Here is a 27,531-nt window from a genome sequence, read left to right as displayed (position 1 = left end):
ATAAGTGTTAAATAGCTCTATATTCTGATAGTACTCATTGCTATAGAGTGTTTGTTCAGTATCAGGAGTCTCCATGTCTCTCCAGCTCTTTATTAAACAGAAAATGTATTTTCAGGTCAGGATACCACTGTTGTCCAATCAGGATAGAGAAGTCAGACAGGATAAAGATTAAACAAGTGATATGGACAAAATTGGAAGTGGAACACTATAAAAATGAAGGTGATAAATAGGTACTCTCTCCTGATTGGCTGAAATCTTGTCACCTACATGAACATTTATTTTCTATTTATTAAAGAACTGGAGAGACGGGGAGACTCCTGTTACTGAACAAACCACTCTATAGCAATGATTATGATCAGAATATAGTGCTTTAACCTTTTAAAAAATTTGTTTTTGTTTTAACCAAATCACTTACCCTACCTTTAAGTGGTATATTCAGAATGTACTATTTCCCTTCCTATAAATGTAGTGTCAAAAGTACAGTATATGTCAAAAGTACAGTATATGTTTTTGAAATGTAGTGGAGTGAAAGTCATGCTGTAAGTATCCGAAAATACAGATAATCAAGTAAAGTACAGATAGCCTACTCAAAACAAGACATGACTCAGTCATGTATACCAACTTGCTTTCTGTTTTCTCTGATTTGTCTCTCAGAATCTGGCAACACTGCTAGTGGCTCCCCATTGGCTTAGATCTGTTGCTTATTTCTCTCGCAGAATCTGGCAACACTGCCATAGAGGCGAGAGGCGTGTCTAGTACCATAGCTTGGGAAGACGAGACCATAGACATATAAAGGTATCTCGGGTGCGCTTCCGCTTCCGCAGGGCAAGCGGGAAACTTCCGCGTGCGCCACAGAAGGGGGCGTTCGGTAGGCCAATCAGAGGCAGGTGGGGGCGGGACAACTAGATTCTGACAAGTCCTGGAAAAGACGCGCTGTGATTGGCCAGTAGTCAACTTGCTGTGATTGGCCAGTAGTAACTTTGAGTGGCAGCGTGCCCCCTCTGTTATGGCGGCCGCGACCCAGGTCGCTCCAATGAACTGCAGCGGCCAATGAGGTATCTAGGTTTCTATATCTATGAACGAGACCGCCCGTTCAGAGTATGGGAAAGTATCCCCATTGGCTTAAAGGACAGCCAATGATGAAAAAGTGTCGAGAAAGTGTTGAGAAAGTGTTGACTAGACTCAGTCTCTTCTTAGACCAGCGTGCCTTGCAAGCTGGTAAAAATGTACCCAAGTGCAGTAAATGTGCTTTGCTTCCGTCCACCACTGACAACAAGAAAAACAGGACCATATTCTCACCCTCGCTCCTATAGTCCTCCTGAGAGCTGATCAGACTCAGGGCTGACAGGTGGTGCGACGGCCAGTCACGCGTCATCGAGCCCCCGCCGTGGTCCTGTCGGGGTCTGCTCCGCGAGCCCAGCGTCGACGAGGAGGAGCCGCCCGACTTCATCCGCAGCACCGCCGCGTATGTCACCGGCCGTCCCGCTACGCATTTGGCAAAGTCTGGAAAAAAACATGGGACACAAAAAAATGGTGTTCAGTCACACGCTGGCGTCATCACAGAGTCACACTGTGAGGGGACAAGAGAAGTAAACTAACTCAAAGTCAAGTTTAAAATGAACTGTACTGGTTCAATGGTACGCGGTTTCATTTTGTAGTGCACAGCAGCAGTGGTGGAAAAAGTCAGTGCCGGCCCAGAGCAATTTGGTGCCCTAGGCAGGATTTTTCATGGCGCCCCCCCTTGTGTTTTTCATCAAGTCAAGACCTCCTCCCCACTATATATGTGATTATCTAACATTTCTGATCTCCATTACCATTTTGATTTTGTCAGTGTCTTTTGTCAGTCTTTTGCCCGTGACGTGTACCACAGGTCAAATTGCTCCCGTGACGTGTACCACAGCAGGTCAAATTGCTCAATTAAGGCCATACAACGTTTGAAAGCACTTTGCGAGCAGTGGAGGCAAGACACCTGTCAGGTAAACTATTCAAAGTACTAAAAGAAAATTGTTTCAAAAGCCTATTGTCGTGGAAACTATGCAAAGACAAATTGCAGAGCTTGAAGCCATGGCAAGCTTATGAGCGGGTAAAGCTGGATTGTTCATGATCAGAAATGTAAGAAATAGGTCATTCATTTATGGAGGGAAAAAAATAAGAAATATGGAGATACAAGGTTTCTGACCGACGACAACGATATTATTGTATTTTTGGCCGAGACATTGTATTATTATTATTTTCAAAGGCGGATGACACATGTCAACGAGGTCGCGATGACCTCGTTGACATTTTGTGAAACCACACAGTGCAACCCTCCCTGATTAGCAAGCATCAGGGGATCGATCATACTGGAGATAAATATTCTGTGACTACTTCAAAAGATAAGAAAATAAAAAAGATCGCTGGCAGTGGGTGCACGCAGACAGAAATAAGTCTGGCAGTGAAAGAGTATCAAAAGTAGAAAGTACTCATTCTGCAGAATGTCCCATTTCACAATTTTTTTTGTGTCCCATGTTTTCCCCCGCTACACATTTGGTCTGGGAAAACATGGGACACAAAATAGTGTTCAGCAAGGGTCATCAATGTGTCCGTACACGGACAAACGTGTCCGTGGCAAGACTTGTCCATGTCCGTGGCAAGACTTGTCCATGTCCGCGGCAAATCTTTGATTTAAAAAAGTAAAAACACTAGAGCCAGTGTACAGTTACTGACTTGCCAGTCTCCAGGTTTTCTTCAGAATAAGTAGGACATTCTTGCAGAAATACCAGTGGTGTAATACTTCTATACTGCCCTACAAAGCCAAAGTGCAGTGACTACGCAAACCATTTAACTGATAAAAGGGTTTACAAATGTTTTCATTGGTCAGCCAAATGTGTTATCGGCATAAAAGTGATATTACACACATTTTATATATGTTCTTGAGGTAATTGTTTATCCCCCAAAATCACAAAGGCTAATTTGACCTTTGGGATACACAAATAAGTCAGTGTGTCAAAAAACACAGTTTCTGCACTTTGGCTTTGTAGGGCAGTATACTTTACTTGAGGTTATAGCCTATTCATAAAAAATTTCACTTTTACTTCAATACATTCAAAATAAGAAAATTGTTCTTTAATTCAATCATCATGATATTGGATTATCCACACTGTTCATATTCACAACAGGCACTCTCATCAAGACAAGATGTCTGCTGTCCATTGTTGTATGCTGATGTATAAAATGTGATTACAGTGGTTAAACTGATTTTTATGCTATTCAGCAATTTTGCTGCTGGAACCCCCTCAAGGACCCCTGGGGGCCCCCAGACCCCACTTTGAGAACCACTGGCCCAGGGTGCCAGTACACCCAGAAAAGTCACTGCAGAGAACCAATAAAAAAAATGTCTTCCACGCCAATGAATGACCTGATTTTGACTTTGAGCTGGGTTTCCCAAATGCCCTTTGACATTAACACTCTAATAAAGACTCTACCAGACAGGTATTCAAACCTTGTTAAACCAGGTACCAAACAGTGGCGGATACAGAACATGCATGCCTAATGACTGGGTCTTGAAAAATCTGTCTGAGCCCTGTCTGTTTTTAAAATCTTAGATCACTGTCTCTGATTGTCTTTAATGCTTTGAAAAGTTCAAAGCAATCAGTGAATCACTATAGGAAGTGAAGAAAGTGAAGTTAAGTAGAAAGTACAGAGATGGCCATGGAAATAAGAGCAATAATACCCTTGACTTTTAAAGCAATTTTTGAAACAGGGCTACAAATTGCTCCATCTACGCCTTCCCTCTCAGCTTTCCACTTAATAAAATGAAATAAACTACAAAGGGATGAGGACTAACCACTCCCCCTATTTAAAAACACAGCCTGTGTTCTCCATCGTGTCTACTGGACTAGTATATTAGTATTTATGGTAACATTATTGACCACTCATTTTGTATGTCCGTGGCGAAAAATGTGTTAGAGAAAAATGTCCAATGTCCATCACAAGCTTGATGACCTATGGTGTTCAGTCAGTCTGAGAGTCTGAGTCAGAGTTACAGAGCTGGCTTGATTTGATTTTTCTTTGCCAACACTTTTTGCCGCCTCTCCAAACTGCCGCTCTAGGAACACAGAGCGGCAGTTACATTTTCCAGGTTTTGTATGACCATCCTTTTTCAATAGAACCTCCTCCATCCATCCATCCCAGCGTCTCTCCCCTTCCATCTAACAGACCATGCTTTGTATTCTTTATTTTTCCGTCCTCTCTTGAGACAGTATAGGGAAATTGAGTAGAAGGGAAGGCAATAGAGGAACCCCAAGGTGGGTTATAATGTGTCTTGGCCAGTACGGGTGCCTCTGGTTATAGATCAGACGGTTCCATCAACACGCACAAAGCGACACAGTTGACCTCTTCCCAAATAGCTTTGGAGTCAACGCGTGTGAAAATGTCTCATTCCCTCCTGAAGGATGACACCCGTTTGACACAGATAACAGCTGGTCGGTCAGATCTCTATAATGGAGCTGCTGCTGCGCACGCCCTCCCTGATTATTTTTTCTTTGATTTGGAAATCAAATTGGGAGTCAAAGGAGATGAGCTCGGGCGGTAATTAATCAGACGTCGACAGTTTTCCCTCAGATGAGGGTCTTAACCTCCAGAGTATATCTCTTATCTTTGATTATCTGTTTCTCTATTGAACATCCTTTCCTTTGATTTGATATTCTATTACGCTCCGCTCTTAACCCATTTAGACCGGGTACGAATCTGTGTCATTTTAAGATTTCTGTGGCTGTTCAAAAATAGCAGACCTACAAGTTCATAGCACGGCACAGAGTGCCTCGCTATGAGCTTGTAGATTTGCTATTTTTGAAAATGTATTTGTGAACATTTGTGCAAATCTTTGAATATATATTTTAAAAGCCAATTTTTTTTAACTCAAATCTTTGCTTCTGGGGGTCCCTGGAACAATATTGTTTTAGATGGGGTTCCGTGGTCAATAACATATAATTTTGGGTGGTCCTTGACATGAAAAAAGTTGAGAACCACTGATATAGCAGCATACAGTATAAGTTTTTCAAAAAAACGTTGGGATTTAGAAGACATTTGTAGAATCCCCAGGAGCAAAGATTTGAGTTACAAATGTTCGCTTTATATATATATATATATATATATATATATATATATATATATATATATATATATATATATATATATTCAAAAATGTGTGCATATTATGTTCACGAAAAAAAAAAAATCAGATCTACAAGCTCATAGCGCGGCACTTGGTGCCGCACTATGAGCTTGTAGATCTGCTATTTTTTAAGAAATCTCAAAATGACACAGATGCGTTCCCGGTCTTAATGGGTTAAGCACATCTCATTGTGATGTTATGCAACGTGGTCGTGCTCATCCGTTCGATGATAACTACCAGGGCGAAGCAATCGGATCGTCAAATCATCAAATAATCACCATGCAGCACAGGGTCGAAAATCTAACCGCGCGAGTAGGCTATAATCATACTTCGACAAACCAGGTTTGTTTTCCAGGAAACGGAGGAGAGACGTTCCCCCCGTTCTGTGTTCTATGAAGGAGCTTGACGGGCGGCACACATGCATTACTGTCACCTAAAAATCCCAAATTGAGTGTGATGTGTAACTGTAATGGAGCTTCCTTTTAACCCATTCAATCCGGGAACGCATATTGTTGTCATTTTTAGATGTATTTGGCAGATGTACAAGCTCATATAGCGCTATGAGCGTTATGAGCTTGTTTATCTGCTATTTTTGAGGGAAGAAATCGTGAAAATGTCTGCAGATCCTTGAATATATACATTAAAAGATTTGCACACATTTTCACAAATTTTTACTATATATATATATATATATATATATATATATATATATATTTAAGGGAAAAAATGCAAAAGCTGAAAAATTGATGTAGCTGGTTTCTGCCGGACTATATATATATATATATATATATATATATATATATATATATAGTCCGGCAGAAACCAGCTACCTCAATTTTTCAGCTTTTGCATTTTTTCCCTTAAATCAGTGCTATTGAACGCCCTTTACGTCTGTGTGTTGATTAAAACCAATGAAAAGTATTAAAAAGCGCTTCTGACAAAACCAGCTAACTCCATTGGATCCTCAAACTTTCTGCTAAAGTTTTGCTGACTCCAGGCTCCACCCCCTTTTGACCTCCAACCTCATTGTGAGCTGGGAGGTCATACAGCTGTTCTTATCAATGATGAACAAAACCTCCTAACTCCACTTTTTGTTTTGTTTTTGTCATTCAATGAAAAATTTTAATCTTGTAGTTAGCTGGTTCCTGCCGGACAGCAGGTATAATAATATTGTTTTACTGTTAGGATTTAGAAGACATTTGTAGAATCCCCCAGAAGCAAAGATTTGAGTTAAAAATGTTCGCTTTAAAAAAATATATATATATTCAAAGATTTGCCCACGATTAAAAATAAATACATAGCAGATCTCATATGAGCTTATAGATCTGCTACAGTATTTTTGAATAGCCAAGGTACAAAATAATGGTTAAAGTGCCGTTCCTGCCCGGTTTTAATGGGTTAATGTGAAAAGAGCCTGCAGAAAAATGTGAGCTACCGACCAGAGTCTGCAGCTGTATTATAAGGGGAGCGAACACAGGTTAGGTTCAGTCAGCCACTTTCATCGGGATGAAAATTTTTTTGCAATGCTATTGCATTCAGTTTGGCGGTGTGACTCTGCTCCTGAGATAATACAGATGAATCTGTGAAAGCATGGCACACAATCTGAGATCACTAAATTAACCCACCATAGACGCAGAGCCTAAGATACAGTTATTGCATGAACATATAACAATGAACCATTCAAGGGCATGTAGTTAACCCATTAAGACCGGGAACGGATCTGTGTGTCATTTTCAGATGTCTTTGGGCTATTCAAAAATAGCAGATCTACAAGCTTGTGGCGTGGCACCGAGTGCCACGCTATGAGCTTGTAGATCTGCTAATTTTTTTTTATTGAATGGGACATTGAATTGAATGTATATATATGTTTTAAAGACATTTGTAACTTACCGTAGATCTTTGCTTCATGGGGGTCCCTGGCACTAAATATTTTGAGATGGGGGTCCGTGGCCAAATACATATCATTTTGGGGGGTCCTTGACATGAGAAAGCTTGAGAACCACTGATATTATAGCAACATAAGTTTTTCAGAAAACTGTTAGGATTTTAGAAGACATGTGTAGAATCCCCCAGAAGCAAAGATTTGAGTTACAAATGTTTGCTTTAAAAAAAATGGCATATTCAAAGATTTGCACAAATTGTCACGATTTTTCAGAAATTTTCAGATCTACAAGCTCGTAGCGCGGCACTCGGTGCCGCGCTATGAGCTTGTAGATCTGCTATTTTTGAATAGCCAAATAAATCTAAAAATGACACAGATTCTCTCCCGGTCTAAATGGGTTAAGATACACAGATATAAGATTATACAATCCACAGAATCATATACATTTAGGCTGCAGAAACGGTGCTGTGATCAATGCTGAGCATACATAGCAGTGATGGAAGAAGTACTCACATGTGTTACTTAAGTACAAGTATCAATACCGCAATATAGAAATACAAGTAAAAGTGTGGTATTCAAAATGTACCTGAGTAAAAGCATAAAAATATTGGCATCAAAATATATGATCTACTAATATAAAATCTACAAAGTAACTACATTTTTCAAATAATTGTAGTAGGAGTAAAAAGTACAATATTTGCCTCTGAGATGTAGTGGAGTAGAAAAAGTACAGAAATTGTAAATAAACCTCAAAATTGCACTTAAATACAGTACTTGAGTAGCCTACATGGGTACTTAGTTACTTTACGCCACTGCATAATAGTATGAAGAGTGAACACTGTTCTGCTTAAAAAGAATGAACCATTAGTGAGGGCATACGGTACTGTATGCTAGCTTGTTAGCGAATGTGAATGGAGGGAGATTGAGTGAGCGTGAGCCGCCTAGACTGCCGTGCCTGGCTGAACTATCGTGATGCTCCATCTATGTTGAAAAGGAAAGCTGTGCTGTAAAGATAGAGCGCTTGCACAGAGCCATGTAAAAGGACTGGCTGCTTCGCGTTTGACAAGAGCATATAATCACAGTCCTGAAAAGGGAAAACAAGGCGGGGGAAGGTGGGTGTTTATTTCTCTAGACATGATAAAGTGTTTTGAATGAGCCCGAGCAGCGAAACTGAGGAATGATTACAATGCCTTTGGGGATGTGTCATCGGCAATAACACAAAAAAAAAACAACAACATTGCCACGGTATCCGCAAGTGGGGAGATGACATTTACTTAACCCATTCAGACCGGGAACGCATACTGTGTCACTTTAAGATTTATTTGGCTATTCAAAAATGGATAAAGTGGTTACACAGATACAGTATGCGTTCCCGGTTTGAACGGGTTAATTTCACAACCGTGGGACGAGGCATGGGAGAGGCAAACAATCTGCTTCAAATGTGTGTTTGGAGGGAATGAAAATTGATAAGCGAACGAATGAGCACCTGCCTGTCAAGCAGCAGGACATTGCTTGTGCTTTTTTTTTTGGTGCGGCTGATTGAGTCTCACGTTGTCCTCGCGTCAAGATAGGCGGAGTATTAGCAGACCTACAAGGTCACAACGCGTCGCAACCGCAAATGCGTTGTGAGCTTGTAGGTTGGCTATTCTTGGTGCGTGACATTGTCGCACGATGAAGTATGAATCGGGCTTTACCCAAGCCCCCAGAGTTGCTGAGAAACATTGAAGCTGCCACCCCAGTGGCCAAAGCTGGAACTGCAGGCGGGGAGAAATACATGCACGTGCAAAACATACTGACGGATATTTATATTTATACATAAATATGTAAACATATTATACATACATACATATGCATTTACATATAAATATGCATCTCGAGTGTATTTAATAAATATCTCGCGTTCAATCCTTGACACACGGGCTGCCGTAGAACGCAAAAAGGACACTAGTGCGCATGCTCATAACTCTACGGGTGGTCAAAATCGAACCAATAATTCTACTTCCGGCAGGTTTCCGGGTGCTTCAAAACGCCACTGAGCACATTCATTGAAATGATAGCTGGGGGCGGGGCAATCCGCCCTCTAGTTATATTATACCTCTATGGCTTTACCAGTCGCTAGTCAGCATGTCCGGGTTTTACCCAAGGTACTTTATAAAAAAAAAGTTCGGTCACCTACGCCATTTTCTCTATTCAGCAGTGGTGTAAATTAACTAAGTACATTTACTCAAGTACTGTACTTCAGTACAATTTTGAGGTACTTTTACTTTACTGGAGTATTTTGAATTTTCAATACTTTTACTTCTACTCCACTACATCTCAGCGGCAAGTATTACTCCACTACAATTATTTGATAACTTTAGTTACTAGTTACTTTGCAGATATAAATTATTACATTATAAAACATTAACCACTTTAGCCCTATTTTATACCCAGGCTATTTTCAAACATTTTAGTACTTTTGGTACTTTAAGTATATTTTGATGCCAATACTTTTGTACTTTTACTCAAGTAACATTTTGAACTCAGGGCTTTTACTTGTAACAGAGTATTTTTATATTGTGGTATAGGTATTGCTACTTTTACTTAAGTAAAAAATAGGAGTACTTCTTCCACAACTGCTATTTCAGAAATTCCAGCTGGACAGATGTGTGGCACTGGGAGGCAAACTGCAGCCATGGGAGTTCCATGGAATGCATTGCAGTCAATGAGAGCCAGGCGGACCCTTATGAACAAACGCTATTTCTGAACGATTAAGACCTTTGCTGAAATACTCGGTCCAGGAAAAATAAATAAAAAAAGACAAAATCACACATTGTTTTCTGCGGCGAAAATACAATAAAAAATAAATCAGTTGCTTGTGAAAAACATTGAGAAATCAGACACTTGCTTGTGTCAAGCCATGCTATGGCTAAGTGACACACGCATTTTTAACCCATTAAGACCGGGAACGCATCTGTGTCATTTTAGATGTCTTTGGCTATTCAAAAATAGCAGATCTACAAGCTCATAGCGCGGCAGATGAGCTTGTAGATCTGCTATTTTTGAGAAATCGTGAAAATGTGTGCAAATCTTTGAATATATATATATATTTTTTTTTTAAAGCAAACATTTTAGTTAAAATGGTTTGCTTAAAACTACAAGCTCATATCTGCTATTTTTGAATAGCCAGAGACATTTTAAGTGACACAGGTCTAAATGGGTTAATCAGCATAACATTTGTAATCAGCATAACAGCACAATATGAACTGTCACTTCCTATACAGCCTCAATGTACTACTCAGAAGCTGGCCCCTTGCAGTGGCATTGCTACTTTTACTTAGCCAAAGACGTATTAGGTCATCATGGTGTTTTCAGTGATTACGCTAGAGGGCGCTCTTCGCCAACCTACGAATGCTGCTTTGACTTCCAGAGAAGGATAGACCCGGAAATTACGTCATTGTTTTACTGCAATGTTATCAGATTTATAAAAATACATTTATCTTAGATTTTTTCGCAAATTGAGTTTTTGGTGAAAACGAGCTATAACTGCCGATAACTACAGAACGGATGATCGCCGTTACAATGGTGGAAAGAAGGTGGAAAGAGGAGTGACTCGCCTTTCCACCGAGACATTGTTTGTTTACATCCAGGTTGAAGAAAAAATTTAGTGGATCATAAAAAAAAACTTAAAATAAGGTAAAACCACTGGCAGAGGCGGATGAATTAATTAATTAATTAATACCTGGCAATGAATGTGTTAAGATAAAAAAGATTAAAAAAAAACATTAACTCTGAGCTTTCTTCCCCCACTGACTGTAACCAAAAAGGCACCTTGAACTTGAAATGACCCAAACAAATGCCTCGATTTGTGACTCCTAACATGTTAGGTAATACCTCTGTTAGACAGTGTACTGTGTGAGGCTCACTGCGAATACCTTTAACCCATTAATACCGGGAACGCATGCACGTGTCATTTATAGCAGATAAAAAAAATTGCAGATCTACGAGATTGTAGAGCTTCTATTTTTTGAAAAATCGTGAACATTTGTGTAAATCATTGAATATATATATTTTTTGAACATTTCTAACTCAAATCTTTGCTTCTGGGGGTTCCTGGAACAACATATTTTGAGATGGGGGTCCGCGGCCAAATACGTATAATTTTGGGGGTCCTTGACATGAAAAAAGTTTGAGAACCACTGATGTAGCAACATATGTTTTTTTTTAACTGAACTAAAGAACTAAAGATATTTGTAGAATCCCCAGAAGCAAAGATTTGAGTTAAAAATCTTTGCTTTAAAAATGTATATATTCAAAGATTTGCACACATTTTCACGAAAAATAGCAGATATACCAGCTCATAGCACGGAACTCGGTGCTGCGCTATGAGCTTGTAGATCTGCTATTTTTTTAATAGCCAAAGAAATCAAAAAATGACACAGATGCGTTCTTCCCGGTCTTAATGGGTTAAAGTGTCACCTCAAATGTGGTGATTTCACAGTGTTTATGGTCCATTTTTGCACACATTTCTAAAGCATTTCAGCAATAGAGAGTCTGAGGTGCTGCTGAAAGGCATAAGGCTGTGAAAGATGTCCCCCGTTCAGTAGGTGATTCCAAATATGACATTTTGAACGGTTTTATGGCCCGTCTTCGCAGTGAAGGAACATTGCACACGGCTCCGAAACATCACCCTCTCAAACCCAGCTTTTATAAACCTACACAGTGAAATATTCACTGTTAATTCGTCCATTTCTAACTCTGGGAGTTTTTTTTTTGATTGACTGATTGTATTGATAGCTAAACCACATGCCAATACATTTGCCAAAAATAAAATACAAAATAAATAGCCGATCTAGAGAGATCTGAGAGATTTGGTAGATGGGAAAAAGCGGACAGTTGTAACTCAATTACGTTTCACCAAGTTTAGATGGTTTAAGTGGTTAAAAGGTACAGGCAGTGGTGGAAAAAGTACTCAAATGTTTTACTTAAGTAAAAGTACCAATACTGCAATATAGAAATACTTTGTTACAAGTAAAAGTCCAGAATTCAACATTTACTTGAGTAAAAGTACAAAAGTATTGGCATCAAAATGTACTTAAAGTACCAAAAGTAAAAGTACTCAAATGTTTGAAAATAACAGATCTACAAGCTCACAACGCGTCGCATCTCGACGCGTTGTGAGCTTGTAGATCGGCTATTTTCAAATAGCCTATGTACAAAATAGGGCTGAAGTGGTTAATGTATGTTTCATAATATCATAAGTTATATCTGAAAAGTAACTAGTAGCTAAAGTTTTTTAAATACTTGTAGTGGCGTAAAAGTACAATATTTGCCTCTGAGATGTAGTGGAGTGGAAGTATTAGACATTGGAAATATTCAAGTAAAGTACAAAGACCTCAAAAGTGTACTTAAGTACAGTACTTAAGTAAGTATACTACTTAGTTAATTTCCACCACTGGGTACAGGCAGTACGTTAAAAAAGAAAAATAAAGCCCAAATGGATAATTACGTTATCACAAAATAACGCCAACGGCTGGTCCGGTTACTCATACTGCCCTCCCAATACGCAAGTGGGCCATGTTTTTTCAATTAAATTTTTCATTTATCTATTTTATTTCATTTATTTTTTTGTATTACTTCTTTTAATTTCCCCAAAATATTATACAAAATAAATGAATAAAGTAATTGAAAAGACACGGCCCCTCATGCATTAGGAAGGCAGTATGAGTCAGCAGAACCAAGGACGGGTGTTTTCGATGAATCTATCATGATTATAATGGAGTTTGAAGTTACAATGGGTTTATAACGGGGTGTGTCTGATCAATTGAATATCAAATATCTAAATTACTGAATCATGCAACTTAAAAACTGTCTGGGGTGCACACAAAAGCCTGAGTAGACGATAACCCTAACCCAAACATGTTTGAAAGTGAAATATCCCTTTAAGTAAATGTACTTAGTTACTTTCCACCACTGCATAAGACTTTGTTGTTTCCCCACTTGATCAATAAAGGTTAATCTATCTAAGAACCAGTTCCAGTACAGGTATGCACTTTCATTTTTCTATGTGTGTGTTTAAATAGCATGCAGTGTTGTTGTTGTTTTTTCTGGTTGAGCCCCATGCTGGGCTGCATGCCTGGGCTCCTGTGTGTTGTGTGAGGCTGTCTGGATAGATGACCCCTGTGGTCCTTTACCTGCTTACCTGTCATCTGTTCCTGGTTGTTTCTACCTTGTTTTGCATGCATGTTGTCTTATGCCCTCCTGTGAAACATCCATGTGTGCTGTCTGATTATCGCCTGCACTGTTTTGTTGTCGTTTCGGGGTACGACTAAATAACGTATGATTATGTAGATTACTGTCTGTGGGGAAGTATGTACGTAGTAGCCTACAAGTGGCCTAATATATTATCATCATTATTTATCTTATTATTATTTTAGTTGAACAACAAAATGGCATGTTTGTTTGTTTGTTTTTCACCAAAGGGCATGGAGCAGCTCAACTATGCATATCCTCTACTACTTCTACTGCAGGTTGCCTTGTTGTAGATAAAGATCTTCCTATACCAGGAGATCACCACTACTATCATTGAGGGCCAATTTGTCCCTCAATGATGCAAATACACATCCAATTGTACATCATACTGTAAGTACGGCTTATTGTTAAGCCGACAACAAAAATCTGTTTTTGATCCAACAACATGACAATGTGGATGTTGATGGATTCTAACAACTATTTTGAATGGCTTTAATTTCTGGTCGTTCTCGTGGATTTTGTGCCATTCATTCTGAAAGCTATTTTTTTATTTATCCCACAATTTTTGTTTCACCCAGTGCCAATTGCCTATGTAATCATGGGCGCTACTCTCCCTCTGCCAGCCTAGGGAGAGCCCACAACTGAGCTCATGCCTCCTTCAATGCATGAGGAGCTAACTATGATAGCTATTATTGATCTATTGTTTAATTCTTAATAAAGGGGCATGTATGTAGACTATACACAGAGGCGAACAACAAGCTGTATACTGTAAATACCTTACACAATGTAAAACCTTCATCCTCATGTCATACCTATGTGTTAGCACGTGCGCACATAAGCATTCTGACTGTTCCTGTCCTGTCATGGAGCATGACAGAGAAGGTCGGCTTCTTTGAGGGGAGAAACATTTGAAGTTGAGACGTGGGGCTAATTCCTGACAAATACGGCTTATCAGTAAAAAAGCGAGAGCGAGAAAGAGGGAGCCCTTTGTCTGTCTGACTGGTGAAGCTGACAAGCGCCTGTCACCTTCATCTGATAAAAAGAAACGACCCCTTTGCAGAACTCGGATCCCTTTCATTTGGCAGCTACAGAAACAGGAAGTGCTCGTTGGCGTACAGGAGGGAGAAGCCGTGAAGTGAAGGCGCCGAGCGATCATTACTTCTCAGCCGCCGCTCCTGTGATACGATCTCAAAGGCAGACACCGGGTCGTTTTGTACCCGGACCAAGAACACAATGTGAGAAATGTTGTTTTCTTTGTGCCTGCTTCATTCTTCCTTTTTTTTCACAAGGACTTTGGACACTTGTAAAAGATGGATTATAATGCACTTTGCCAAGATGCATTGGTGCTGCCCTTCACCTAGACTTCACCTAATAGACTAACTGATAATAACAGGATAATTAGGCCTGAAAGTGTTGTTTTTAAATAGTCTATTAAAACGAAATTAATTACTTTTACACCTACAGGTGTAAGAGTTTCTCTTATATAGTATGTGCCTCTGTGTGCATAGTACATTATTCAGAATAATATACCGACTAATGTACTATGCACAGCACACACACACATATATTATATAAATATTGTTGCTGTCGTGTGGAAGCCTTGTTTGTCCAAACAAAGTTCTTTTGTAAAAAATAAATAAAAAACATGCAGAAAAAGTGAAAATAGCCGATCTACAACCTCACAACACATTGCATCACGACGCGGTGTGAGCGTGTAGATCTGCTATTTTTGCCCAACGGCAACAATAATATTCTACATCATATCAGTATATTATCGCAAAAGAGAACTGGTTCTCAATTAACTCACACCTTGTTGAACAAAGATAAAATATGGATGTGAATTAAAGGAAAGACAACATTACAACAACAGCTTATCATTTATTTACAGCAGGAACTGCCAGCGTTCTGAGAGTCACATTTATACGGCGTGTGAGACGACTAAATATGGAATAAATAAGCTGCAAAGATAAGGCAGTGAGGCTGAACGTAAGCTGAGCGTAGTGTGTGTGTGTGTGTGTGTGTGTGTGTGTGTGTGTGTGTGTGTGTGTGTGTGTGTGTGTGTGTGTGTGTGTGTGTATACACTTGTGTTACTATACTTGTGAGGGCCAAATGTTCTCACACGTATACAGTGGTGGAAAGTACATTTACTTAAGTACTGTACTTAAGTACCATTTTGAGGTATTTGTACTTTACTTGAGTATTTTCAATTTCCAATACTTTTACTTCTACTCCACTACACCTCGGATCGAAATATTGTACTTTTACTCCACTACAATTATTTGAAAACTTTAGTTACTAGTTACTTTGCATATATAAATTATTACATTTTAAAACATACATTAACCACTTTAGCCCTATTTTATACCTAGGCTGTTTGAAAATAGCCGATCTACAAGCTCACAACATGTGGCATCACGACGCGTTGTGAGCTTGTAGATCTGCTATTTTCAAGCATTTTAGTACTTTACTTTTGGTACTTTAGGTACATTTTGATACCAATACTTTTGTACTTTTACTCAAGTACATTTTTAATTCCAGACTTTTACTTGTAACAGAGTACTTCTACAATGCAGTATTGATACTTGTACTTAAGTAAAACTGTTGAGTACTTTTTCCACCACTGCAAGTATAGTAGAATTCGAGAAATAGACTTTGTGAGGACAATTCTCCTCACAAGAGAAATGCTAATTTTATGGTTGAACAATATGTTTTATTGTCAGGCTTACGATTAGGAAAATGTTACAGGTTGGTGTTATGGATAGGATTGGACATTTAGAGGTTAGATTTAGGGCGTGTGGGCTGGATCTGCAAGCTCACAATAGGCTATTTTCAGCTTTAAGATATAATGGCAAAAAATAAATAAATACAGAAATATTGATGTCCTCACAAGTGCGTGCGTGTGCATGTGTGTGTGCGTGCAGTGGTGGAAAAAGTACTCACACGTTTTACTTAAGTAAAAGTATCAATACTGCAATGTAGAAATACTCTACTACAAGTAAATGTCCGGAATTCAAAATTTACTTGAGTAAAAGTACAAAAGTATTGGTATCAAAATGTACTTAAAGTACTAGAAAGTACTCATTAGCAGGATGTCTTCAAGTTTTCAAATGCATGAAATGTATAAAAATCGTTTGAAAATCGCCGATCTACAAGCTCACAATGCGACGCATTGTGAGCTTGTAGATCGGCTATTTTCAAATGGCCGAAACGTAAGTGGTTATTGTATGTTGTGTAATAATAATCAAAATCTACAAAGTAACTAGTAACTAAAGTTGTCAAATAATTCTGAGATGTAGTGGACTAGAAGTAAAAGTACACAAAATTGGAAATACTCAAGTAAAGTACAAATACCTCAAAATGTTACTTAAGTACAGTACTTGAGTAAATGTACTTAGTTACTTTCCACCACTGTGTGCTTGCATGCGTGTGTGTGTGTGTGTGCGTGTGTGTGTGTGCGTCTCTGTGTGCGTGCCTACCTGCAGGCCTGCTTGTCTGGGTACGTGTGAGTGCGTGTGTGTCTGTGTGTGCGTAGAATGCCTGTGTAATAAATAAATGATGACTGGGGAGCATGGTCTAAATGTCATCTGGTTGCAGCGTTGAGCTCCATATCACAGAAGACAACGTATGAATCTTAGGCTTATATCTTCAGCCCTGGTGTGAAAAATTAATTAGAATAACATAAGTAGGTGAGACGCTGGCACGGGGGGCCTCAAGTACACGGACATGATTAGCCACAGCCTGTAAGATTAATGGAGACCTTCACGGGGAGATTATATTGACTGAAGCTGATTATGCTTGAGACCATTTATTCAGCGGGAATATCATTACGGATGGAGGAATCCATAGATCATATGCAGCTGCACCTCTCCTCCGTTTTCGACTCGACTCGGTAACTAAACCCAGACGTTGGCACTGATCCTCTGTGCCGTTGGCCACGCTGTGATGAGTGGCTTCAACCTTGCGCGAGAAGCAGCGAAACATCCAGGGAATAATGGGGAGGGTGCTGAGAGAATGTGCGTGCAAAGTTTCACCGCAATCGGACGCTGCGTTCATGATTTGCAACATTTTGTTCAAAACGGGCAAACTTTAGATGTCAATCTTCAGGATGAAATATGAAAAATCTAAAAGAGATCCGTCTTGATCACATGACTATAATAATAATAATAATAATAATAATAATAATAACTGGGATTTATATAGCGCTTTTCTGAGTACTCAAAGTCACTTTACAAAGCTAAGCTAAGTAGAACAAAATCAAAACAAAACAACTTTAATAAGAAAATACAGAGAATAAAAAAGTTAAAAAGGCTACAGAAGGCCAGGGAATAAAACAAAACTATAGAGATCATGTGAACCGATTTGTGTGAAATTTGGATAAAATCTGAAGGCTTAACTCACTGAGTGCCAGAATTATTTCTGGCTATGTTGTCCCAGTGCCAGAGATTTTTTGCACCATAGCGGTAAAACACGTGAAACACGTGAATAGCACTCAATCAAAAAATTGGTTTTACATAAGTCGGCCTCCTGGTGGCGTTATAAAGGCAAATGTGAAAATTGCACGGCAAATGTTTTTCCTTGGCCTCTAGGGAGTGTGCAAACAAAGTTTTACACAGTTATAGGTAAAAACACAAATCGGCCTGATGGTGGCGCTATAAAAGGCCCATGTGAAACATTTGGGGCAGTGGTTCTGAATTGGCATCAATGTACCAACGAATCAAAGTGAAAAATAGTCAAATAGATTTTATTCATTTATTTTATAATGGGATAAATCGATTATTCTGACTGACCATTTACGCCCATTTTCATACTTTGTTGCACAGTGGTGTCATGCTAAAATACCACAAAATACCAGATCTACCAGCTCACACAACACGTCACATTAAGAGCTATTTAAAACATTTATTCAACTAACCGTTGCACTTACAATCAGTGTTGCCAGATTATGTGAGAGAAACAAGCAACCAGGTCCAGGAAAACCAGCCCAAAAGAAGCGACTATGAGCCACATGAGCACTTTAACATATACAACAGCTATTTGAAAACAGCAGATGTACAAGCTCACAGATGCGACGCGTTGTGAGCTTGTAGATCGGCTATTTTCAAATACAATCTTGCGGGGAAATTATAATAAGCAGATCTGGCAACCCTGCTTACAATGGCAATAACCCAGTTCCCTTACATCATGTTCTGTGTGTTTTCGGTCCAAAGCAAACACAATAATAACAGGTTTTTTTCATGGTTGCGGAGAAGCACCCGTCGGCAAGACCCCGATCCACGCCGTTGTACTGTATGGCATCATGCTCATTATCCCAGGTGCACCCCTGTGTGTGTGTGCCTGTGTACGTGTGGGTGCGTGCGTGTCTGTGTGTGCGTGTGGAATGATTGCCAAGACTCGGGTGGCGAGTTAATTTTCATTCTCCTAAACTGAAGTGGTGAGCACCGTGGTGGGGGGGGGGGTGGGGGGGGGGGAGGTGGAGTGTGGGGGAGGGGGGTTGTTCAATTAACCCATTAAGACCGGGAAACGCATCTGTGTAATTTTATAGATTTCTCTGGCTGTTAAAAAATAGCAGATACACAAGCTCATAGCGCTATGAGCTTGTAGATCTGCTTCTTTTTTTTTTTATCGTGAAAATGATTGCAAATCTTTGAATATATATGTTTTTGTATTTGTAACTCAAATCTTTGCTTCTGGGGGGATTCTACACATTTTGAAAAAAAACTTAGGTTGCTATAATATCAGTGGTTCTCAAACTTTTCCATGTCAAGGACCCCCAAAATGATATGTATTTGGCCGTGGACCCCCATCTCAAAATATGACCCCCCAGAATCAAAGATTTGAGTAAAACAAAATTGCTTAAAAAAATATATATATCTTAAAAAATGACACAGATGCGTTCCCGGTCTTAATGGGTTAAGCCGGTGTTTGCCTGTCAGTCGGAGCGTGATAATCAGAGCTGATGAGGAGCCTGCAAATTGCTCCCAAACTGTGCAGCGGTTTTTGGGCTTTACATACCTAATGTCACAGCTGTGCCTGCTGATATACGTTCCGCACACCCATTCATATGTGTTTTCTCCCGGATCCCATGGTTCATTGTAACCAAGAGGCAATCGGCAAAGAATGGATTTTACAGCTGTAAGCCGCTCTGTCTAGACAATAAGTTTAAGCGAAACTCCACAATGCATTCCCCCCCCCCTTGTTTTTCTCACATCAATCTCGCAAGGTATTTATTCAATGCATGATTCTCCCCCCCCCCCCACACGCGCTGCATGCAAAATACCCCCCCCCCCCCGTCCAATTCCCCCAAGACACTTGCATAAAAAAGCATATTTCTAGTGGCTGACTCCTTTGCCCTTGGTGGAAATGGCTTCATGCATCACTTACACACGACTCCCACATCTATATTCCCCGCAACCCACTTTTTAATATTGAAAGAGTGCGTGGCTTAGCCGGGGGCACGGCGGTATTACCATACCAACACTTAACACTCCGAGCAGACCCTCCAGTTCAGTCAGGGGGTTGGACAGGGCTGGGACATCGTGTCAGACCAGCACCACTTTCATACAGTACAGTACAGGGGAAACATCATAATTGCGCTGCCCTCTCTTTACCCTGCCCTTAATCCATTTAGACCGGGAGAGAATCGGTGTCATTTTTTATTTATTTCTTTGGCTATATTCAAAAATAGCAGATCTACGAACTTGTAGATCTGCTATTTTTTATCTTGAAAATATGTGCAAATCTTTGAATATATATATATATATATATATATATATATATATATATATATATATATATATATATATATATATATTTTTTTTTTTTTTTTTTTTTTTTTAAAGCAAACATTTGTAGCTCAAATCTTTGCTTCTGGGGGATTCTACAAATGTCTTCTAAATCCTAAACGTTTTCTGAGGCACTTATGTTGCTGCTATAATATCAGTGGTTCTTAAACGTTTTCATGTCAAGGAGCCCCACAATGATCCGTCTTTGGCTGCGGACCACCATTTCCAAAATATTTTGTTCCAGGGACCCCCATAAAGCAAAGATTTGAGTAAAACAATGTTCGCTTTAAAGAATATATACATTCAAAGATTTGCACATATTTTCAAGATTTTTCAAAAATAGCAGATCTACAAGCTCATAGCTGCTATTTGCTATTTTTGAATAGCCAAAGTATAAAATAATGGCTAAAGTGGTTAAACTCTAAAATGACACAGATGCGTCCCAGGGCTAAATGCGTTAAAATAAGTGCAGAGTAGACTAAGACAGGACCAATGAGTGGAGGAACAGTATAGACAGACTGACCTCAAGAGGGAATTTTCCTCCAGACCGACCACAACGTCAAACATTCAATATACACTTTTGTTTCTTTCTTTCTTTCTTTCTTTCTTTCTTTGTTTTTAATAAAACGAGTCCTAACCCACATACTGGTAAGTCCCTCTGCAATGTAAAGGGGATACAAATGTCAGTGACGCAGTAACCCAGCCACTCTCAAAGTCCATTTTTGGAAAATGTTCTTGGCTTTATCTTGTGGCGTCCCGGTCATGTTTCATCATATCGACATACGTAGGTATCGGGGTACTGTACGTATGCAGTGTTGCCAGATCTGCTTATTATAATTTCCCGTGAAAATAGCACATCTACAAGCTCACAACGCGTCAAGCTTGTGAGCTTGTAGATCGGCTATTTTGAAATAGCTGATGCAGCATATGTTTAAAGTGTCGACATGTGGCCCATAGTCGCTTATTTTGGGCTTGTTTTCCTAGACCCGGGTGCTTGTTTCTCTCACAAAATCTGGCAACACTATGTATGATGTGGCATCCCCCTTCCCACTTGCCCCCCCCCCCCCCTCTTCTTCCTCCCCCTCTCCTTTCTATGGAAATAACGTTGCGATGGGAACGATGTACGAAAGCGAGTTTCACCCACTTTTTTTACCTTATAAAACCTGTGATGTGACCAGTGGTGGAAAAAAGTACTCAAATGTTTTACTTAAGTAAAAGTATCAAAACTGCAATGTAGAAGTACTCTGTTACAAGTCAAAGTCCAGAATTCAAAATGTACTTGAGTAAAAGTACAAAAGTATTGGTAACAAAATGTACTTAAAGTACCAAAAGTAAAAGTACTCAAATGTTTGAAAATAGCAGATCTACAAGATCTTGTAGATCGGCAATTTTCAAATAGCCTAGGTATAAAATGGGGCTAAAGTGGTTCATTTATGTTTTATAATGTAATCATTTATATCTGCAAAGTAACTAGTAACACATAATTGTAGTGGAGTAAAAGTACAATATTTGCCTCTGAGATGTAGTGGAGTAGAAGTAAAACTATTGGAAATTGGAAATACTCAAGTAAAGTACAAATACCTAAAAAGGTTACTTAGTTATTTTCCACCACCGGATGTGACAATAAACCTGATTCTGATTCTGAACTCCTGTATCATCAGGATCATATCATGAGTCCCCTGCTATAACACTCACAGCCCTATGGTCCGTCACAATGGACCTCACAGCACAGCTTTTAAGCTTTGAATAGATGCACGTGGAGGGCAGAGATGGATTTAGCTCCCGTTACCGTTAAAAGCCCCATTCAGTACAAAGATGAAAGCGTGGTCTTATTTTGAAGAACCAGGCTTCAAGCTGTGGTCATGTAATACATTAGCTGCAATAGAACTGCAAAGAAAAGACTTAACAGTATGTGGGGAGCGATGGTTGTACCTTCTGTCGCTACGTGACTAGTGCGGGGCCAGCCTTTAGATCTGCTTGTCTTTGAAGTTATCGACGACAAAGATTCATTGCTGACTAATTGGAGATTAACCCATTAGGACCGGGAACGCATCCGTGTCATTTTTAGATTTGAGCTAAAGAGCATTATTTTACACTTTGGCTGTTCAAAAATAGCAGATCTACAAGCTCATAGCGCGGCACCGAGTGCCGCACTATGAGCTTTTTTTTTTAAATGTGCGCAAATCTTTGGATATATATATATATATTATTTTAAAGCGAACATTTTTAACTCAAATCTTTGCTTCTGGGGGGTCCCTGAAACAAAATATTTAGAGATGGGGGTCCGCGGACAAATACATATCATTTTGTGGTGCTTAAACATGAAAAAGTTTGAGCACCACAGATAAAGCAACATTACGTTTTTCAGAAAACAAAGACATTTGTAGAATCGGCTTCAGGTCTTAATGGGTTAAAGTGATTAAAGAGGAATTAAAGTGAACTTAATACAACAGAAACACAAAACAAACGCAGCTTTGTTTTACGTGGGAGGGTTAAAAAAAAAGACGCTGTGAGATGTGTATGAAGTGAACTACAGTTCCTATACTAAATGACTACCGGGGGCCAGCTTGAAGCGTCGCTCTCTTTTACTAAAAAGGCACAAGTTCTACAGGGAGCTCTAGGCGAGGAAAACACAGCGCTGTCTGGCACACGGAACAGAGCCCCGTCTCCATTGTGATTAAACCTTTAAGACCGGGACAGCATCTGTGTCATTTTAGATTTCTTTGGGCTATTCGAAAATAGCAGATCTACAAGCTCATAGCGCGGCACCGAGTGCCGCGCTATGAGCTTGTAGATCTGCTATTTTTTTTGTTGAAAAATCTTGAAAATGTGCGCATTTTTAACTCAAATCTTTGCTTCTGGGGGGTCCCTGGAACAACATATTTTGAGATGGGGGACACTTTTTGGGGGTCCTTGACATGAAAACGTTTGAGAACCACTATATATTATAGCAACATACTCACCCAGAAGCAAAGATTTGAGTTAAAAATGTTCGCTTTAAAAAAACTTATATTCAAAGATTTGCACACATTTTCACAATTTTTCAAAAATAGCCGATCTACAAGCTCGTAGCGCGGCACCGAGTAGTCCAAAGAAACCTAAAAAATGACACAGATTCTTTCCCGGTCTGAAAGGGTTAAACGGCTCACAAAAACAAAACCAAAAGGAACACAGCGCTCAAAAAAGAGCGAGAGAGACAGAGAGAGAGGGGTTACCAGAGGACTCACAGTCAAACTTAACACTAAAGGGATTACAGTCTTCAAAAGGACAAAAATCTTAGCAGGGCATGACTGCGCCTAAAAATAGAGCCCCAGGATGAGAGCAGATGTGTGTGAGCTTGTAGATCTGCAATGTGTTGGCGTGTGATGATGCCAGCACACGATGAAGTATAAACCAGGCTTTTATTTTAAACTCAAATCCATCGATTTCGAGTCCCGTCGGCTCTCATCTATTTCAGGGGCTCTACCGCCCCCCCCCCCCCCCCCCTTTTTGCATTGTGAGCTATTTTCTGCTATTTTCAGCACGCAATACAGGAGCGTAAATTGGGCTAAAGGCTGCATGATTATGGCTAAAATTATGATCCCTAGTTAATCATGTGATCACGATTATTAATCACTATTATTGATAGTGAATTGATGATGATATTATGTAGGAAAATGTGTTTATTGTTATAATTGTCTTCATTGTGTTGTGTTGTGATGTTGTGCTATATCTTTGGTCAAATGGTCTCTGTGAGCCTGATGGATGTGGAGATAGCTTATACAGTGTTCTGGTTATATTATCTCCCACACAACTATCCTTCTCCGTTCTCTACACTGGCTCCCCGTAGCGGCTCACATCCAGTTTAAAACCCTGGTGCTAGCCTATAGGGCAGTGAAAGGAACAGCTCCTTCTTACCTCCGGGCTATGGTCGATGCTTACACCCCTGCCCGACCACTTCGGTATGCCACCTCGGGGCGACTGATTGCCTCGTCACTCAAGGGTCCTTCTGGCCGATCTACACGGTCACAACGTTTTTCTGTTCTGGCCCCACAGTGGTGGAATGAACTTCCCACTGATGTCAGGACAGCAGAGTCACTGCCCATCTTTCGCCGCAGGCTGAAAACCCAACTCTTCAGGAAACACTACCCTTCCTCTCTGCCTTGCCTACTTGTTGTTAACTAGTTGTACGAACTATTGTTTTATTGTTGTATTGTTTTATTGGATCTTGTTTAGTCGATACACTTATTTATTTTAGCTCTTGCTCATTTGATTTTGCTATTTTGTCTCATCTGTTTAAGAAAGTAGGTAGCTGATATATTGCACTTTTACCTTAGCACTAGGTATACAGTACTCTTGGTTGCTTGTTTTTGCAGAAAATGCACTTAAGACTTCTGGTGATTAGTAGTTTTGTTCCCTACCTATGTTGAATGCACTTATTGTAAGTCGCTTTGGATAAAAGTGTCTGCTAAATGACTGTAATGTAATTATCTAAATTCTAATTCATATTAACGTGTGTAATGGCGAGGAGATGAGGGCAAGATTCAACAGAATTAACCGACTCAGTTTCATGATTACCAAATTGTGAAACATAAAATCACAATTGTTGAAGTTCATAGTCAATGTATGAAAACCACTCATGTAGGGAAAATCCATTAATTCATAAATTACAGTATTAATCCTACTTGTTTTCCGTACAGGGAAAGCTGGAGCCCGGGGAGTGCAAACTGATATTTGTAAAGGCCTCGGAAATATTGTGCTTCACCATGGAAACGGATTACTCAGCACAAAGTCATTAAAAAGCAAAAAGCCAGCACTTGACTTCCAGTTGGCTTTGACATTTAATTTGGACCTTGGGTTATTGACAGTAAGCTCTTACATTGTTAATGAGTGCCTGATGACAGAGAGGGGAACTCCGTTGGGAGAAGTGTTGAAACAGTCAGTATCAGTAAAAAAATTAAAACACAATAATGCACTGCCATGTGTTTTACCTGTATTACATTGTGCACCATTGATTCTCAACCTGTGGCCCGGGGACCATTGGTGAGCCATGAGGGTATCGCAAGTGGGCCCGCCAAAACATTTGGTAAAAAACACTAGGATGTCAATGATAATATAACATTAACACATTGAATGCCAGTCGCGTAGATCTACGCGAACCTATTTAAAGCCGCAGCGTGCCAGTCGTTTATATATATATATATATATATATATATATATATATATATATATATATATAAATATTGAAAACCTTGAGTTCTCATTATGATATGATCGGAATAGGAATACTGTGTTGGTTCATCCATTATCGATTGATTGATCACTAAGATAAGCATGCTCAGAGAATGCACGTCACCCACCGACAGTGGTGGAAAAAGTACTCAAATGCTTTAAAACACACAATACAACATTATAAAAAAGACTCTGCTACAAGTAAAAGGCCTGTGTTCAAAATGTTATTTGAGTAAGAGTACAAAAGTATTGGCATCAAAATAAGTACCACAAGTAAAAGTAAACGTTTTGGAAATTAGACGATCTACAAGCTCACAACGCGTCGCGATGCAACGCGTTGTGAGCTTGTAGATCTGCTATTTTCAAATAGCCTAGGTATAAAATAGGGCTAAAGTGGTTCATGTATGTTTTATAATATAATCATTTATATCTGCAAAGTAACTAAAGTTTTCAAATAATTGTAGTGGAGTAAAAAGTACAATATTTACCTCTGAGATGTAGTGGAGTAGATGTAAGAGTATTGAGAATTGGAAATACTCCAGTAAAGTAAAAAATACCTCAAAATAGTACAGTACTTGAGTAAATGTACTTAGTTACTTTAAACCACTGCCCACCGATGGGTTGGGAATTTCTAATTTCCAGTGGGCCCTGATCCGGACAAGAAGGGGGGGGGGGGGGGGGGGGGGTGATGCCTTGTGTCTGGAATGAAACCAGCAACCTCTTTCTACAAAGCATCCAATCATAGCCCTCAGTGCACTGCTGCAGCAAGTTCTACCAGTATACAGCAACATGCAGAGTTTCACTATAAAATGAACAATTACCAGTGGTGGGAAAAGTACTTTTTTTTGTTTACTTAAGTAAAAGTATCAATACTGCAATGTAGAAGTACTCTGTTACAAGTGAAAGTCCGGAATTTAAAATTGACACTAAAAGTGCAAAAGTATTGGTATCAAAATGTACTTAAAGTACCAAAAGTAGAAAGTGTTCATTGTGCAGAATGTCCCATGTGTCTCCAAGTTTTCAAATGTATAACAATCTTTTGAAAATAGCAGATCTACAAGCTCGTGAGCTTAGATCTGCTGTTACTTTCCACTACTGACAAGTACTCTTTTTCATTTTTTTTACACTCTGGATTTCACCGTGCGTCGGCCAGTGTTATAGGGCTCAAAGCTCCGCGCATCAAGTACAAAAAGGATTTGAAAAAGATTGTTCAAAAGACGAATTTCATTCCAATCAAGGTCACCGTGCTCTGAGCTCTGAGCAGGTCGTGTTCATCGTGCTCCGGAAGAGGGTTTTATGGCTTCGTATTAAATCCAGGTTTGATTGAAAGGTTTCTCTCTGTGACAGATACTATAAGGCGACTTCACACGGTCTGTTTCCTCATGTAGCACAATCTGTACCTGTGGGGGCGGGGCGGCGGAGCCAAGGATTTGATCTAGACGTGCAAAATTAAACTGTCCCTTAATACCAGCGACAAACGGACTGACATGCACACTGCATAGTAATTCATTTTCAATGAGAGGCGAGCGGGCGGGTATAGGAAGGCGCGGGCAATCATGGCCGGCGGAGTGACAAGCGGGCAGACTCCCACGAAACCGTCACGTTCGTTTCACGTTTTATTTGAGCTAAAAAGCATTATTTTACACTTTGGCTATTCAAAAATAGCAGATATACAAGCTTGTAGCTTGAGCTTGTAGATCTGCTATTTTTGAAAGATCGTGAAAATGTGTATATCTTTGAATATATATATTCAATAGCGGTCTGTTTTGCTACACGGACATGAGTCAAAGTTGCAACTTTTTGTACTGCTGCTACCCTGAAAAGGGCTCTGTCGTAAAAAAAGAGATCTTGTATCTCAATGGGACCTTGCCTGTATAAGTAAAGGTCAATACATACTGGTGGCACTGAGCATGGCTGCTCTAATAGGCTGTCCTCAGAAAAGACCTCCGGTAGTGTAAAATATCCTGTCATCTCCATACTCCATGCACACAGAAAAATAAAGGTGCCAACTGGAACCAAAACTGGTTCTTCAGAGTGATGCCATATAGAAGAACCATTTTTGGTTCCAGAAAGAACCATGTATTTGAATGGTTCTAGAAATAACCCAAACCCCTTAAACCGTATAAACTGTGTTTGTCGAAAATAGCAGATCTACAAGCTCACAACGTGTCGCGGTGCGACGCGTTGTGAGCTTGTAGATCTGCTATTTTTGATGAATGTCCGTCAATTTAGACATGGTTTAAGAGTTCAAAGGTTCCTCAAAGAACTTT

The 27,531-nt window shown here is 39.6% G+C and overlaps 1 protein-coding gene across 2 annotated transcripts in view; it reads right to left on the bottom strand.

Annotated features, from left to right (window-relative positions):
* cntn5 (contactin 5) overlaps positions 1-27,531 on the bottom strand; it is a 380,291-nt gene that overhangs the window by 238,047 nt on the left and 114,713 nt on the right. For both annotated transcript variants that reach the window (XM_080429360.1, XM_080429359.1), the window contains exon 3: positions 1,300-1,503. In XM_080429360.1, the coding sequence (XP_080285486.1) occupies positions 1,300-1,503 (204 nt within the window). The remainder of the gene's footprint in view (positions 1-1,299; positions 1,504-27,531) is intronic.

The sequence above is a fragment of the Gymnoscopelus braueri genome, assembly GCF_963280865.1.
Source record: "Gymnoscopelus braueri genome assembly, chromosome: 5".
Lineage (NCBI taxonomy): Eukaryota > Metazoa > Chordata > Actinopteri > Myctophiformes > Myctophidae > Gymnoscopelus > Gymnoscopelus braueri.
The sequence above is the reverse complement of the archived record's forward strand: the minus strand, read 5'-3'. Positions and strand labels throughout refer to the sequence as shown.